Here is a 17,950-nt window from a genome sequence, read left to right on the forward strand (position 1 = left end):
ACCTCTGTTTCATTTATTTAACATGTGGGCCAGTTATCCCTTCAACAAATCGACCTGGTATACAGCAGCAAGCCAAATAGTCAATTTCTGTCTTTTTTGGAGGTCAGACCTTAATGGAAAGAGACAGACAATAAAATGTCAGCATAATGCATAAGTAATTTATATGGTACACTTGATGGTGATTAAGTGTTAGGGACAAGAGGAACGTTGAGCAGGATAAAGAGAACTCAATGGCAATAGGGTTGCCATTTACATCATCAGGGCCAGCCTCATTGAGAGGGTGTTCTTTGGGCAAACACTTGGTGGAGTTGATGTAATTTGCTACTAGAATCTGGGAAGAGAGAATTTCAGGCAGAGGCAATAAGATAAGGGAAGTGTCCTAAAGGAGTGTTCCTGAGGTGTTCAAGAGGTAGCAGTGAGTAGAGATGACTACAGCCAAGTCAGCCAGGAAAGCAGGCTGTGATAGGCCAACAGGATGGTCTCTCAGACGAGGATTTGGGCTTTTAAGCTGAGTCAAGTGAGGAGCTATCACAGTTGTAGCAGAAAAGTGACATCATCTGCTTTAAGCTTTAATAAGCTCATTCTAGCTGGTGTGTTGACAGAAGCCTCTAGGCGAGCAAGAGCAGGAGGGAGATCAATTAGGGAACTGCTACAGGAATGCAGGAAGGTGTGATGGTGGTTTGGACTTGCCTGTGGTCAGATGCAGCATACTTTTGTGTATTGAACTCCACCTCTTGTGAATTGGATGTGGGAAGCAAAGATGATTCTGAGAGAGCAGTTCTCAAAGTGTGCTTTCTACCGAACCAGCAACTTCAGCCACTTCTGGGAATCGCTTGAAATGCAAATTCCTGGACCTCACCCCAGATCTATTGAAATATAAACTCTGATAGGTGAGACGTCAGCAATCTTGTGTTCTATCAAGCCCTCCAGGTAATGTTCATACATGTTTAAGTTTGAGAACTACTACTATAAGGTTTTTGTCCAAAAAAATAAAAATAGTCGAGTTGACATTAACTGGAATGGGGAATTGAGCAAAGGGAACAGAATCAGTGGGACAGTGGGAAAGAACATGAGTCTAGGTTTCTCATGAACTGTTGATATCTTAGAAATACAGAAGATGAGTAAGCAATTGTATGTAATCATCCCTTGGTATCCATGGGGGATTTGTTCTAGGACCCCTTTGGGGTACCCAAATCCACTGGTGCTTGTATCCCTTATGTAAGATAGTACACAGTATTTACACATAATCTATGTATATTCTCCCATTATCTTGAGATCACTTATAAAGTATAATAAAATCTAAATGTTATGTTAGGGGTTTTTATATTGTATTGTTTAGGGAATAATACAAGAAAAAAGAATCTATACATATTCATTGCAGATGCAATTTTTTTCAAGTATTTTCAATCCATGGTTTGTGGAATCCTTAAATGTGGACCCTGCAGATACCAAGGGCCAACTGTGTACAGACTTAGAATTCGAGAGAGAGGGGTTCTGACTTGGAAATAGAAACTGAAGCATTGGTTATGTTTCTGAGAATAAAACATCATAATAGATTGGGAAGTATTAAGGGATATTTACTGTTCAGTGGTTTCACCTTACTTTGAATTAAAGAAACAGAAAGTCCAAGTAATAAGACCAATATAAATAAAAGAAGTAACCTACCATTTACATAAATGTGCTAGGAAATTTGAGTGCTTTAATGAAATATTTTCTAGATCCTCCATCCATTTATTTCTATAATAAATTTCTATGGAACATTTTAGGGTCACCTTTTCCTGTTGTAGCATCAATAAATTGAGATTCCTAATATTTCAGGGGTAAAATGATATTTTATAAAGTCTTGAGATAGAGGATAAAGCTCTTTTTTTAAAAGATTTTATTTATTTATTTGAAAGTCAGAGTTACACAGAGAGAAGAGAGGCAGAGAGAGGTCTTCCATCCAATGGTTCAGTCCCCAATTGGCCTCAAAGGCCGGAGCTGCATTGATCCAAAGCCAGGAGCCAAGAGCTTCTTCCGGGTCTCCCACGTGGGTGCAGGGGCCCAAGGACTTGGGCCATCTTCTACTGCTTTCCCAGGCCATAGCAGAGAACTGCATTGGAAGTGGAACAGCCAGGTCTCAAACTGGTGCCCATATGGGATGCCAGCACTTCAGGCCAGGGTATTAACCTGATGCGCCATAGCGTTGGCCCCAAGGATAAAGTTCTCATTATATTTTTATCTTAAAGTGGTGGCCCAAAATTGAAAAAGAATAGATGATGCCTTACTAAGCAATTCTAATTTTTGTTTTCTTGAACAGAAAGTTCTGTGAAGGACAGGCATTAGCACAATATGGAGAGATGGTATATAGTTTAAAACAGTTCCAGAAAAGAGAAATTGTGGTCAGAAGGACAGATTTTTCTTTTAATGATTTATTTATTTGAAAGGCAGAGCAACACAAAGAAAGGGAGAGACCAAGGCTGAAGCCAGGAGCCAGGAATTCCATCCTTGTATACTGCACGGGTGGCAGTGCCCAAGCACCCAAGCCATACTCTGCTATCTTCCCAGTCACATTAGCAGGAAGCTAGCTTATAGGCAGAGCAGCCAGGGCTTAAACCAGCTCTTAAATTTAGGGATTCCAGTATCAGAAGTGGTGGTTTAACCCACTGCACCACAATCTCAGCCCCAGGATCAATTTCTTTTAGTTACTACAGTGCATATGGCCATCATCTGAAATTAGTTTCTAGTGTTTTTTTTTTTAATATATACTATCAGCTATTAATGTCAACTTTACAAATAAAAGCATAGAAACATAGACTTAGCATATTTGTAACATGGCACTCATATAATGAATTAAATGAAACAGAAAATAACAGACTAGTTCAACTACTGAATTTTAAGAGCAAAGGTAAAACAGAGATCCCCCCTAAAAGGAAAATGTCTCCTCTAAAAAGAATGAAAATAAAAATTAATGCTTTTCCTGACCATGAATCCATAGTCTGTATATTTTTCCAAAAGCATTTTAAAGGCCTTTTATATGCTGCCACCTTAGTTGCTGAGATAGCATCTTTTACATTTTGCCCAATGACTACACTCTGGGAAGCTGACCTTTCACTGTCCCCTAGTGTAATCTGATCTACCTGTCATCATCAGGGGACATCTGGGATCCATCTTATCTTTCCCACTGGCTAGTTGATTAATCAGAAAATGTTTTGAATTGGATTCATATATGGCAGAACTCCATGGACTTTCTGAATTAATTATATTGGGAGCAAATAAAAGGTTATATTTTATTTTTATTCTTTTAACCAAGAGAGTTAGGATATAGCTGGGATAGAGTACTTAAAACTGGAGAGAAAAACTATTGTATCAAGTGACTAAATACAGGAATTCATAGGGTCATCTGATTATTTCAGAGAAAAAACACATTGTTTTAGACTCTGACACATAGCTGTCAACCCACAGGTGTATTAGCGCTTGTTGGAAAGAGGCAGGAGATCAGGGGGAGCATAGAACCGATTGCTTTCTCTTGTTTCCTTTCCACTTGATGGCGATTCTGGAGATAGAAGGGTCTAGAAGTTGGGGTCCTTTCCTATACTATGATTTGTTTTTTTGCCATATTCTTGGCAAGGATGGTGGTAAGATTATTTGGCTCAAATAGCCACTAGACTTGTTAGTAATGTTGTCTTTACCTTACTGCCTACAAGCCATGTTCAGTGCAAAAATATATAAAGCATAATTTATTTTAGTCTTGATTTGAAGTATTCCATTTGAAAGTTTATTATTCATATCACTAATATTTATGAGAGCAGAAATCTCACATTGTAGCAGTTCAGCATATTCTACATCAGTATTCCTTTGGGAAAACCTCCCCTCATCCTCATGGTCACAACAGATGACTTGTGGTACCTATCATAAGCAGCTCTCCAGAAGCTGCTATTTCAAAGATAATGCAAAGGAAGTATAGTAGTTTCATGGACCAATGAAAAACTAAAAACTCTTATATGGCAAATGTCTATACAAATATTATTATTATTATTATTATTATTACTCAGTTGCTTGTGGAAGAAGAGGATACAATGACTGTGCTTGAGTTTCCACCCCTGCAGCTGGATGATCCCAGCTGTTTTAGGCTTTCAATGAGTATCTTGAGCTATATTTAAGATGTTTTGGGTTCAAACAAAGAGTGCTTTGCCAAATCCTTCTTCCCTTAATTTTTAAACAAGAGTATTTCAAGGGAAATTTGATTCATATGTTTCTGATTCATTTACACTTAAATCATCAAAATGTTATTTTGTAAGAGCTATTTGATGTCCAAGAAGCTTTCTGAACCTGTTTTATAAGTCTTCTTAAGTCCTTTTCTTAAAATAGGAAGTTGCATTTTGCCAAGTACAAACAAATTCAAACATTAGAAAGGTTCAAATTCAGGTTCCAACTTTGAACTCCAGGATTTAAGTGCATTTGCAACTTTACAAAATATATTTTCCTACCTCTACAAAACAGGGGTAAAAGGAAAGACAGTAATAATAAGAGTGAAGATACTGGTGAACGTTATTATCCTCAGAGATATTTCTCCAGTTTGGAAAGATCTCCACATCTAAAGTAGGTGTTCTCAAAGCCATTACATAAAAGTTCGCTGCAAACAAAAATGACTGTCTGCATTGCATGCTGGTTCTCAATACGTCCAGATATGTTTACTGCTTTTTTCCACAGAAAAGAAGACCTAAAGGTCTTTTAACTTCATGTTTTGCTAGTTATATCCTTGACTGCTTTTGAGTTTTATTCATTTTAGGAGAGATGGGAAGAATCAACACATTTTGTCAAACCAAAGGGCTCACTCCTGAGAGACTCTGGAGCTTTGTACCATCTGTACCTGATGTAGCATCATTGGTTTTTTTTTAAACTTTTATTTAATGAATATAAATTTCCAAAGTGTGGGGAGCAACTCGGACTAGACTAAGTTACTGGAATTAAGACTTATTCTATGCATCTGCTTTCCCACAATATGGCGCTGAGAAGGGAGAAACAGCTTCTACACAGCTGCCTCCAGTTCAACCAATAAATTGTAGGACCTGCTCCTGATTGGAGGAGAGCAGCGTACTTGGCGTGTGGATAGCAGAGTTGGGATTGGTGGAAGAGGACTATAAAGGAGGAGAGAGACAACATGCACCAGGAACATCTAAGAGGAATATCTATCTGAAGGAACACCTGTGCAGCCCCCGAGAGAGCCGGCCGGCAGTGTGCCACTCTCCTGCGGAAGTGGGGAAAGTGGCAGGGGGAACCGCCCTTCCAAGGAGGTGGAAGGGACGGTAGCCAACCCGGGAAGAACCAGCAGCAAACCCGGGGAGGGCCGAGCAGACGAAAGAACAGCGCAGGGTCCTGTGTCGTTCCTCCACGAAGAGGGGGAGCGACACCAAAGTATGACTTGTGGATTACAATGGCTTCCCCCCCATACCGTCCCTCCCACCCACAACCCTCCCCTTTCCCACTCCCTCTCCCCTTCCATTCACATCAAGATTCATTTTCGATTATCTTAATATACAGAAGATCAGCTTAGTATACATTAAGTAAGGATTTCAACAGTTTCCTCCCACACAGAAACATAAAGTGAAAAATAATAGATGATTTTTTTTAAATGATGATGAAATCAGAGCAGACCTATTGTCATGTTTAATCCCAGTGAGAGTCAAGTTGGGAATTGATAATTTCTTTTTTTTTTTTTTTTTTTTTTTTACAGAGGATCAGTTTAGTATGCATTAAGTAGAGATTTCAACAGTTTGCACCCCCATAGAAACACAAAGTGAAATATATTGTTTGAGTACTCGTTATAGCATTAAATCTCAATGCACAGCACATTAAGGACAGAGATCCTACATGAGGAGTAAGTGCACAGTGACTCCTGTTGTTGACTTTACCAATTGACACTCCTGTCTATGGCATCAGTAATCTCCCTATGTTCCAGTCATGAGTTTCCAAGGCTATGGAAGCCCTCTGAGTTCTCCGACTCTTGTCTTGTTTAGACAAGGTCATAGTCAAAGTGGAGGTTCTCTCCTCCCTTCAGAGAAAGGTACCTCCTTCTTTAGCATCATTGATTTTAAAATGTGATTGATGCTGCTTTGTTGGAATTAGGAAGATAGAAAATTATATCTGGTTCATACTAAAAGGACTTAGTTGCACTTTACCTTTATTAAGACAAAGGTGATCCAGCCTGACCCTGGGATTCCCTTGTAGCTGGTTCACTTATATTGTAGAAAACAGTAGATTAATTATGAGAGGTATTTGGGGTTGTTCCTAATAATTTTCTCCATATTCTTGTACATTACCTCTTCTGTGCTGCTTATTAATCCGGTGACTCTTGAAAATCGGAGAGGTGTTATGCAAATTAATTAATTAATTAATTAAATTATCAGTTCCACAGTGGAAATCCCCATGCGATGACCACCAGGCAAACATTGTAGATCATAGAAAGTGAGATTTATCAAAACTACTAAGCTGGGCCAGCGCTGTGGTGCAGTTAGTTAACGCCCTAGCCTGAGCGCTAGCATCCCACATGGGTGCCGGTTTGAGACCTGGCTGTTCTACTTCCAATGCAGTTCTTTGCTATGGCCTGGGAAAGCAGTAGAAGATGGCCCAAGTCCTTGGGCCCCTGCACCCACGTGGGAGACCCAGAAGAAGCTCCTGGCTCCTGGCTTCTGATCTGTGCAGCTCTCCGGCCGTTGTGGCCAATTGGGGAATGAACCATTGGATAGAAGACCTCTTTCTCTCTCTTTCTGTCTCTCCTCTCTCTCTGTGTAACTCTGACTTTCAAATAAATAAATAAATCTTAAAAAAAAAAAAAACTAAGCAAGGGAAAGAACATTTTGACAGAGACTTCGTAGTGTGTCAGGTGGGAAAATTTCGGAAAGTGTACATGTCAAGTATGGGGGGTGCGGTTCACTACAAAGTTATTTTAGTGCAGAAGTTAGGAAGTGAGATCTAAGCAGATATTGATAGAATTTGTAAACTAGGTCAAGTCTTGTCTTTGGAATGAGTCAATGAAGAGGTAATATTAAATAGTTCATCTGTGTTCTTATCTTAGAACAGATGGAACAGTCCCTTAGAGCAGTTCCTTTCAGGTTAACACACTTAAATTTGGCTTATGTAGCCTGTCATGGTTTGAAACAATTTACCTGTTTTGTAATTCATAGCATGGATTTGCAGGTTGTATTTTTTGTTTGTTTCTCATAATAAAGAAGCATATATCATGTATAACACAGACATGTATTATCTATTTATGGATCTTTTTCAAAGATTTTAAATTGTATCCCATCACTTAAGAAACTATTAAGTTGTCAATTTTTTTTTTTGACAGGCAGAGTGGACAGTGAGAGAGAAAGGCAGAGAGAAAGGTCTTCCTTAAGAATCACTTGAGCCACATTGAGTTCCAGCATATCTATACCTAAGTTACAGATATTATTATTTTCATTTATTACTTTCTTTTAATCAACATATCTAATACTAACAATAAAATGTCCTTGAGATCTTACATTTCATGTTCATCATAAATGATTTTATGTTCTTCCTAAACATGTATCTGTTTATACATCAGCTTACCTAGGAAGAAAAGAATATTTTCTCTGTGAAATTCCAGAGCCTTAAATGCTACTACTGCCACTAAGGTTTCAGAACATAGTCAAGAATCCCATTTTATAAAACAGGGCAATGCTGTTCTATGAATGTTTGCTTTTAGATTCAATAATCATAGAGCATCCATGATGATACAGTAAGGTCCATCTGAAACAGCCAGGACATTTACATAGTTTTCTCAGACCTAAGCAAACCACATTGCTGGCCCAGGTTTCTGTGTGGGGCTGTCCTCTTAACCTTATCCTGCCTGCCTTTCTTCTCCAGGACTGCCCACCAGAAGCAGGTGATTTCCGGGCTCAGCAATGCTCAGCTCATAACGATGTCAAGCACCATGGCCAATTTTATGAATGGCTTCCTGTGTCTAATGACCCGGACAACCCGTGTTCACTCAAGTGCCAAGCCAAAGGAACGACCTTGATTGTTGAACTAGCACCGAAAGTCTTGGATGGTACCCGTTGCTATACAGAATCTCTGGATATGTGCATCAGTGGTTTATGCCAAGTAAGTGCAGATTTCTTTTCTTCCATTTGTCTAGAAGGTTGTAGCAGTTTTACCATCTGAATCACTCGCTGTTACCCTTCCTACAATTTATAAATGGTGACAGATTTGAACCTTAAGGCTGAATTTTGCTGAAAAGTATGATTGTTATATTTTGTATTAAGGAAAAGTGGATTAGAGTTTCTTTTTCTTTTCAGAGTGTCACTTGAATATGGTTAAATAAAAAATCTTGAATATTATGTATTACTTATGTACTAGACTTTGAAATTGCCTCTAACTAGATTTTGTGTGTATGCATGTGTGTGCATGTTTGTTTGCAGGCATTAATTTTCATTTACCTAGAACTTCAAAATAATTCAGATAAAACTAAAGTCTCCAATCACACTACAAGAGAACTTGTTTCTCCTTTGTTCTAACCCCCATTGTGTTGAAAAAATAGACAAATGGTAGAGAAAGGTTTGGCTATGTCATCTAAATCTAAATTTGCAAGATAGCAAAAAACGTTTGATTTCTAAGGAAAACTTACAAATGACCAATGAGTACATGAAAAAATGCTAATCGCCAGAGAAATAAAAATCAAAACTACGATGAAATACCACCCCAAACCACTAAGACTGATTACCAAAATCATAAAAAATAAGTAAGTAAAAATAAAAACAAGTATTGGTGAGGATGTGGAGAAAAGGGAATCCATACACACTATTGATGGAAATGTGGAAAATAGTATGGAGATTCTTGCAAAACTAAAAAAAGAACAACCATATGATCCAGGAATTCCACTCCTATACATATATGCAAGAAAAATAAAATCCATTAAGAGACAACCACATGCCCATGTTTATTGTAGACAAGAAATGGAAACAACATAAGTGTTCAGCCACTAATGAATGGATAAAGAAAATGTAGTATATATATACAATTGGCTATTACTCATCCATTAAAATGGTGCTATCTCATCACTTTAAATAACATGAATAGAACCAGAGGTCATTACCTTATGTGAAATAAGCCAAGCATAGAAAGACAAATATCAGATGATCTCACTTATATACATAGTCTAAAAACAGATGATCTCACAAAATGTGGGGAATGGAGAATGGTTGATATGTACTAGGTTATAGCAAGACAGGAGTAAGAAGCTCTGGAATTCTATTACACAGTGGGGAACTATAGATAATGTTAATGCACTATACATTTCTCTATTTAAAAAAAAACTAGAATATAGGGTTTTGAATGTTTTCACCATAAAGAAATGTTAAATACTTGAAATATGAATATACTTACAATGATTGGACATTACACAATGTACATGTGTAAGAAAACATTACATGATACTCCATACATGTTTTTAATTTTTAGGTCTACTAAAATTTTAAATATATAAGAATTACTTTAAAAAGAAATAAAAAGATTTATTTTCTGATATCAAATTATTAGTTTCCACCTTGACTAAGGAGTTAGTAAAGTGAGAAAGAGTTAGTATATTTGCCCTATAATTGCCAATTTTACTTTTAGATCTACTTTTTGGATTAGGATGATCAGCCCAGCTTTTGAAGTAAGAATCACTATTACTTTCCTCTATGCTCGTCTCGATAATACAGTCATATTTTGCAAAGTAGACATTTTGAGAATATATTCCTTTCTCAAGACAATATTGGTTGAAATGTTCTTTCTTTGGAATCTGTAATAACACAACCAGCAATATATGAAGAACCATTAAAATATGTCTCAGTGATTTGTTGTTTCAAATTAATATAATTACTTAAAACTTATATTTGGATATAAAGGGAAAATCTATAGTCTAAATTGCTCTAAGAGAGGTAAGATGTCAAAGAAGGTTTATGAACATAAGACGGGAACATATGTAACCTTCATGAGATTTAGAATCATGAGACTGGGAAACTGGCATGAACAAACATTTCTCACATGGGAGAACAGAGATGATGTACACATAACTGAAGGGTTTTTAAAGATTTATTTATTTACTTGAAAGACAGAATGACAAAGAATGAGAGCAAGAGAGAGAGAGATAGAGAGAGAGATCGATCTTCCATTCCCTGAGCTGATTCACTCTCCAAATGACCACAACATCCAGGGCTGGGCCAGGCTGAAGCCAGGATCCTGGAACTGCATCTAGATCCTCGACATGGGTGGCAAGGGCCTAAATACTTTGGCCAGCTTCTGCTTCTTTCCCAGGTACATTAGCAGGGAGCTGGTTCAGAAGCAGAGCAGTCAGGACTCCGCTCCAGTATGGGATACCAGCATCTCAAGTGGTGACTTAATCAGCTGTGCCACAACACCAGCCCATGAAGGTCTTTATATACAAGAGACATGTAAATTTCAGATGTAAATTTGATTATAGGATTTCACTATATGGAACCTAGAAAGGACCTTAATTATGGAATGTCGCTCCCCCTCTTCGTGGAGGAACGACACTAAACCCTGCCTAGGCTTCATATCCGAGTCACGGCACCATTATGTCGCTCCCCCTCTTCGTGGAGGAACGACACAGGAACCTGTGCTGTTCTTTCGTCTGCTCGGCCCTTCCCAGGTTTGCTGCTGGTTCTTCCCGGGTTGGCTACCGACCCTTCCACCTCCGTGGAAGGGCGGTTCCCCCTGCCACATTCCCCACTTCCACGGGGGAGCGGCACACCGCCGGCAGGCTCTCTCGGGGGCTGCACAGGTGTTCCTTCAGATGTTCCCCTTAGATGTTCCTCATGCATGTTGTCTCTCTCCTCCTTTATAGTCCTCCTCCGCCAATCCCAACTCGGCTGCCCACACGCCAAGTACGCTGCTCTCCTCCAATCAGGAGCAGGTCCTACAGTTTATTGGTTGAACTGGAGGCAGCTGCATAGAAGCTGTTTCTCCCTTCTCAGCGCCATATTGTGGGAGAGCAGATGCATAGAATAAGTCCTAATTCCAGTAACTTAGTCTAGTCCGGGTTGCTCCCCACAATGGAATCTGCAAAAGCTTTGAGAATAGTAGAGAATTTTGAGGAAAGGAGTTATAGAAAACAGGCTGTATTGTAGGAAATGGTAAATAAAAGAATAATAATTTCTTATGTGTTGCTTGTTTGAGTAAAGCAAGAAAGATTTCCACTTTGTAAATGAAAAAACTAAGGACCAGAACATTTGCATGATCTTCTGAATGTTATATGCTTGGTCATGGCATAAATTCCAGGTCTCCTTATGTCTAATCCAGTGTTGTTTCTACTATATTACACTGCCAAATGAACCAAAATAAGCAAGACAGAACAGCAAATTAGGTTTGTTTCTGTTGTATGGGAGTTCAACGTGGCATTTTTTTTTCTGTACTATTCCTGCCAGCTGGCCTCATGTTTCTTGGCAATTGAAATGGAATCCTATCTCAACAACTAAAGAATAAATTATATATATAGTAGATGTTGAGTGATAGTGCTGGACTTTGGGTTACAAGTATAAACCTGCCTCTTTAACTTAGATTCTTATGAGTCTGACATGTTAGACTTGGGGGCAAATGTAAATTAGACCATGTTTGAAAAGAATTGTAACTTACAAATAGAAATTATGACTGGCTATTATTACTTTCTTTGTTTTGTTGGAGGAAATAATATGGTAAAGGTGATGGAAAGAACTCAGTCTGCATTTAAGCAGTAATAAGTAATTTAGTTTGGCTGGCAAGCAGGCTAACCCCCAAAGGTACACAGTAAGAAGAAAAAAGTAGATTGGGAGAAAATCACAAAGGCTTGACGGGCAGACAGGATTCCAAGTCAGAGTTTGATGGGCAAAAAGACATAATCAAAGCTCGCCTTCTGGAAGATTATTATATAAGAAGCGTGAAGTAGAAATCCCTGGAGGTAAAGAGATCAGCTAAACTGGAGGCTCCAACAGCAGCCAGAGTGTGGCCAAGCTTGAGTCTGTGCCAGGGCACTATCAGCAGAAACACAAAGGGAACTGAGTCTAAACCAGGAAAGGATTTTCATTCTGATTATAACCGGGACAGAGGGCAGAGAGCAATCAGTCAAATTAATCACACTCGGAGCATCAAATACTGCAACCTCTTTTGAATTTATAAGGGGTATAATTTTAGATCCTTTCCACTATAACCATCATAGCCTGTGTTTTCATGATTGAAACTCGTGAATTTTATAAAACAAATGGAGGAGCAGAGGGTAACAAGATGATAGAGGAATAAAGATGGAATATTGAAATATATGCATTTTTTCTGAAGAATATGAGTGAAATTAGTTACTTGAAGTTAGAGTATCCATCATTATCTCCAAAAGGGTTTAAACATGTAAATCCCATTTTATTTAGGAAAAAAAAACCTTCATTTAGGTTGGCTCTTTATATCAATGATTAGTATTTTCAGCCTTTGATGGAAAACAATAAGAAAACCCTTACTTTCACGTATTTTAAAACACAGTCAGAAATCGTAATGCTAACTTAAATGTGCGGTTTTTGTGAGCAGCTTCTCCTAGTTTTCAGAAAAAAAGTCATTTCCCTGCTCTATTTTCCACTTTTCTTTCCTTTCTACCCCATTTGCTGTTAATTCTTAGCCATTTCTCTGGCTTTATTTTTGTCTCATTATAATTTTTTGTGAGATGCTTCAAATATTTTTGAGCCTAGGCATCTGTAACTTATACATGAAAAAGAAGCAAATATTTAGATTTAGATATAGTTATGCCTTGATAGAAAATGATAGCATAGCATAAGACTTACCATTCATAAGTACCAATTTATTTCAATTATATTTGTTGAATACAAGGGCTAGTCAAAAAGGATAAAAAAAAATCTGTATTATTGGCCGGTGCCACGGCTCACTAGGCTAATCCTCCGCCTTGTGGCACCGGCACACCTGGTTCTAGTCCCGGTTAGGGTGCCGGATTCTGTCCCGGTTGCCCCTCTTCCAGGCCAGCTCTCTGCTGTGGCCAGGGAGTGCAGTGGAGGATGGCCCAAGTCCTTGGGCCCTGCACCCCATGGGAGACCAGGATAAGTACCTGGCTCCTGCCATCGGATCAGCACGGTGCGCCAGCTGTGGCGGCCATTGGAGGGTGAACCAACGGCAAAGGAAGACCTTTCTCTCTGTCTCTGTCTCTCTCTCTCACTGTCCACTCTGCCTGTCCAAAAAAAAATCTATATTATGAAAAAAACTATGCATGGATTTTTAGAAGTTTTGCACCAAAATAAACATACTTTAAAATTCCATCTTTACCATGAAATTTCTGATATACACTGTACCTCTACTAAGAACCACTTCCTCAAAACTATTTGGGAACTCTTTAATAGAAACATAGAACTTTAGATGTTTTAGAACCAGAAGATAGCTTAGCAGTTACCAGATCTTCTATTTCACAGAGTAGAAAAATGAGACCTGGACATTATCCCAAGGTCACAAATAAGTGGATTACCTCCATTTGTTGTAAATTTAATTCTGGGAAATTTGAGAATCATTGCCATGTATAATATTTGAATGACAACTTAATATACATTTATTCTGAATATTCACAACTCCGTGCATTAGACATCATTATCTTCATTTCACAGGTGAGGAAACAAGACCTGAGTAGATGGTATGACTTATCCAGGGTCATGCAGTGCTGTCTGGTTCCAAGGCTCCTTTTCCTTAGAGTAAGGCAGGAGGACAAATGCTGGTCCCATTTAGTAATGATCTCCAAATTTGACTCCTACCAGAAGCACTTGGAGAACTCTTAAAAGACAATTCTTAGGCCCCAACCCTGGCATTTTAGATTAATAGTTCTATGTATTTAAAGTACTCTCTTTGGATTGTATTGTGTGGCCAGATTCATGAACCACTTATAGATTAGTCAGGATCTAAGGTCAAGATGTGAGTTGGAATTTGATTATTTAACAAACTATGTATGGTCTTTATCAAGTTCCCTATGCCCTATTTTTCTTTTCTATTTTTTAATAGAAAACTTTTATTTAATAAATATAAATTTCAAAATTACAACTTTTGGATTATAGTGGCTTTTCCCTCCATAACCACCCTCCCACCCACAACCATCCCATCTTCTACCCCCTCTCCCATCCCATTCTTCATTAAGATTCATTTTTTAAGATTCCACTCCTTGGAATTTACCCAAAGGAAATTAAATGGACAAACAAAAAAGCGGTCTGCACCTTAATGTTTTTTGCAGCTCAATTCACAAAAGCTAAGACCTGGAATCAACCCAAATGCCCATCAACAGTAGACTGGATAAAGAAATTATGGGACATGTACTCTATAGAATACTATACAGCAGTAAAAAAACAATGAAATCTGGTCATTTGCAACAAAATGGAGGAATCTGGAAAACATTATGCTGAGTGAAATAAGCCAGTCCCAAAGGGACAAATATCATATGTCCTACCTGATCGGTGACAACTAACCGAGCACCAAAAAGAAAACCTGTTGAAGTGAAATCGACGCTATGAGAAACGGTGACTTGATAAGCCCTTGCCCTAACTGTTGATGAACAACTTAATACTTTATCTCTTTTAGTATTTTTTTCTGTTTGTTCTACTTAACACTATTGATTGAATTCTGTAATTAATACACAATTATTCTTAAGTGTTGAAACTTAACTGAAAAGTGATCCCTGTTAAATATAAGAGTGGGAATAAGAGAGGGAAGAGATGTGCAATTTGGGACATGCTCAAGCTGACTTACCTCAAACGGTAGAGTTAGAAACATACTAGGGGATTCCAATTCAATCCCATCAAGGTGGCATGTACCAATGGCATCTCACTAGTCCCAGTGATCAATTTCTGTTCACAATTGATCATAATGATAGGACTAAGAGTCAAAGGGATCACATAAACAAGACTAGTATCTGCAAATACTAACTGATAGAATAAAAAAGGGAGAGAATGATCCAACATGGGAAGTGGGATACACAGCAGACTCATAGAATGGCAGATGTCCTAAACAGCACTCTGGCCTTAGAATCAGCCCTTAAGGCATTCGGATCCAGCTGAAAAGCCCACGAGAGTATTTCAGGCATGGAAAGCCAAGACACTCTGGCAAAAAAAAAAACACCTAAATGAAAGATCTCCGCGAGTGAGATCCCAGTGGAAAGAACGGGTCATCAAAGAAGGAGGTACCTTTCTCTGAAGGGAGAACTTCCACTTTGACCATGGCCTTGTCTAAATATGATCAGAGTCAGTGAACTCAGGGGGCTTCCATAGCCTTGGCAGCTCATGACAAGAGCCTAGGTTGATTACTGATGCCATAAACAAGAGTGTCAATTTGTTAAGTCAACAACAGGAGTCACTGTGCATTTACTCCTCATGTAGGATCTCTGTCCTTAATGTGCTGTACATCGTGATTTAATGCTATAACTAGTACTCAAACAGTATTTTTCACTTTATGTTTCTGTGGGGGTGCAAACTGTTGAAATCTTTAATTAATATATACTAAACTGATCTTCTGTATAAAGATAATTGAAAATGAATCTTGATGTGAATGGAAGGGGAGAGAGAACAGAGGGTGGGAAGGAAGTTATGGGTGGGGGGAAGCCATTGTAATCCATAAGCTGTACTTTGGAAATTATATTCATTAAATAAAAGTTAAAAAGATTCATTTTTAACTATCTTTATATACAAAAGATCAACCGTATACTGACTAAAGATTTCAACAGTTTGTACCCACACAGACACAAAGTATAAAGTACTTTGTGAAGATTAGTTTTATCGTTAATTCTCATAGTACAACACATTAAGGACAGAGGTCCTACATGGGGAGCAAGTGCACAGTGACTCCTGTTGTTGATTTAACAATTGACACTCTTATTTATGATGTCCATAATCACCCAACCTATTCCCTATTTTTCAATTAGTGAAAAATAGGAGCATCTCACAGACCACAGGGCACCCAAGGAGATAATTCACATAAAAATGCTTAGCAAACTGTAAAGTGCTGTGACAATGTAGAAAACCCAGAAATACTGAGTTGGAAATGTTACAGTAGTAGGGGTTCCCGATATGATACTTCATAACCCTATAACATTTCAAAACACATTACAGAATGAGAAGCCAGCACTTGGCTCAGCAGTTAAGTCACTACTTAGGATGCCTGCATCCCATGTTGGAGTGCCTGGGTTCAAATCCCAACTCTGCTTTTAATTCCAGCTTCCTGTTAGAGTTCATCCTGGGAGGCAGTAGATGATGGCTCAAGTACTTGGGTTCCTGCCACCTATGTGAGAGATGGAGTTCCAGGTCCTGGCCTCCGCCTGGCTCAACCCTGACAGTTGGCAGTGTTTGGGAAATAAACCAACAGAAGGAAGCTCTCTATCTCTGTCAGTCTGTCTGTCTGTCTGTCTATCTTTGCCTTTCAAATACATAAAAATAAAATTTTTAAAAATTTACAGAGTAGAATAAGTTTTCTTAGGTAAAGATATTAAAAACAAGAGATCTTCTACCTTACACTTTCACCATCATCAATTCATACTTGAAATGTTAACAGCAAGATGGCAGTAAGAACCTAATTTCAGAACAAAAGACTTTTAAGTTGAATATAGTTCGCTTATAGTTTGCCTTATGAGAAAGATACTATCCTATACTTTTTTTCCCTCAGAATTCAGGAACTGTCATTAATAGTGCTTCAAAGAGCAGCACTTGGAAAGCAATGCCTTTGAGGTCAGCTAGTCGAGCCTTGAGAAATATCACTGTATTCAACTATGCAGTTTTCCCAGGATCTCATAGCTAGTTCATGGCAAACTAGAAGTCAGGAAGTGGCAGTGTTTATCAGCATTTTTTACTGTGCTCCTGACGTTATTTCTTCAGCTTATGCCCCTGGGGTCAAAATTTTGTTCGGCTTTAACTCTGTCATTAATGATACAAAAACAATAGGTTGACTGAATATACTTCCCCTATCCCCTCACTCCCTCCTGGACTCTGGCAGTTGTCCCTAGGGTGGCTGTGCTGGTGTCTCTCTTCACTATATAATGATAATAGATCATTATCACTGTAGACCAGATGAAGTCAGAGATAAGCGGTTGTTGGAGAGTGCAGGAAGGATGAAGCTCTGAAAACATACTGCTTGGGTAGGTTTCAAAGCTGCACCACTCGTTACTGTATGATGCTGAGCAATTTTCTAAGCCTCATTTTCCTCATCTGAAAAATGAGGCTAATGATTGTAAAAACCCGATAGGGTATCTGTGAATATTAAGTCATCGATTACATGTAAAGCGCTTACCATGAGCTTGATAAACCCTAGCTCTTAGCATCAGTAGTATCCGAGTTATTTCCTGCCATTCCTTGTCTTTTTCCTCCTTATGACCTTTCTAAATGCAAGGTTTAAGTATACATCCAGAAAGGATACTGACTTACCAATGAATGAACAGACCTTCTGTTAATTTCCTATTGCAGCCATCTTTTGCTAATAGCTCCAAGTTATACCATTTTCAACTCCTGATCCAGGGCAGTGAATTGCATCCTGTACAGAGTTAATGAGCCATCACAAATAGGATCAGCCCTGTTAGTACTGCTGTTATTCATTTATTTTCATTATCCAAATTACCCCATTTATATTTGTTGTAAAGCACAAAGCCTCTTTCTGTTTTAAATATAAGTAGAGAGTAGCATAAATTTATAGATAGAACATATTCTGCCATTAAAAATAATTTTGAAGGTTATTTTGAAAGTAAATAGAGAAAAATGTGTGTGTTTTAGTTTCCTAATTAAAGGAATATATTTGTATACATATATATATATCAAAAGAAAAATTCTGATTATAAACCATCTCTTTCACCACGAATCTGCATATTTATGATATTACTTCTATTTCAAAAAATAAAGAATTTCAAAAGGGAAAAGGAGAATTCTTTCAAGTAATGCCTTATATAATATTGTTTTTAAATGAATAA

General features: G+C 38.1%; 1 protein-coding gene across 6 annotated transcripts in view; it reads left to right on the plus strand.

The window, feature by feature from the left end:
* The window catches only part of ADAMTSL1 (ADAMTS like 1), a 1,062,044-nt gene that overhangs the window by 712,638 nt on the left and 331,456 nt on the right, over positions 1–17,950 (plus strand). For all 6 annotated transcript variants that reach the window (XM_008254434.4, XM_008254437.4, XM_008254438.4 and 3 more), the window contains one exon: positions 7,870–8,106. In XM_008254434.4, the coding sequence (XP_008252656.3) occupies positions 7,870–8,106 (237 nt within the window). The remainder of the gene's footprint in view (positions 1–7,869; positions 8,107–17,950) is intronic.

Source organism: Oryctolagus cuniculus, chromosome 1 (genome assembly GCF_964237555.1).
Source record: "Oryctolagus cuniculus chromosome 1, mOryCun1.1, whole genome shotgun sequence".
Lineage (NCBI taxonomy): Eukaryota > Metazoa > Chordata > Mammalia > Lagomorpha > Leporidae > Oryctolagus > Oryctolagus cuniculus.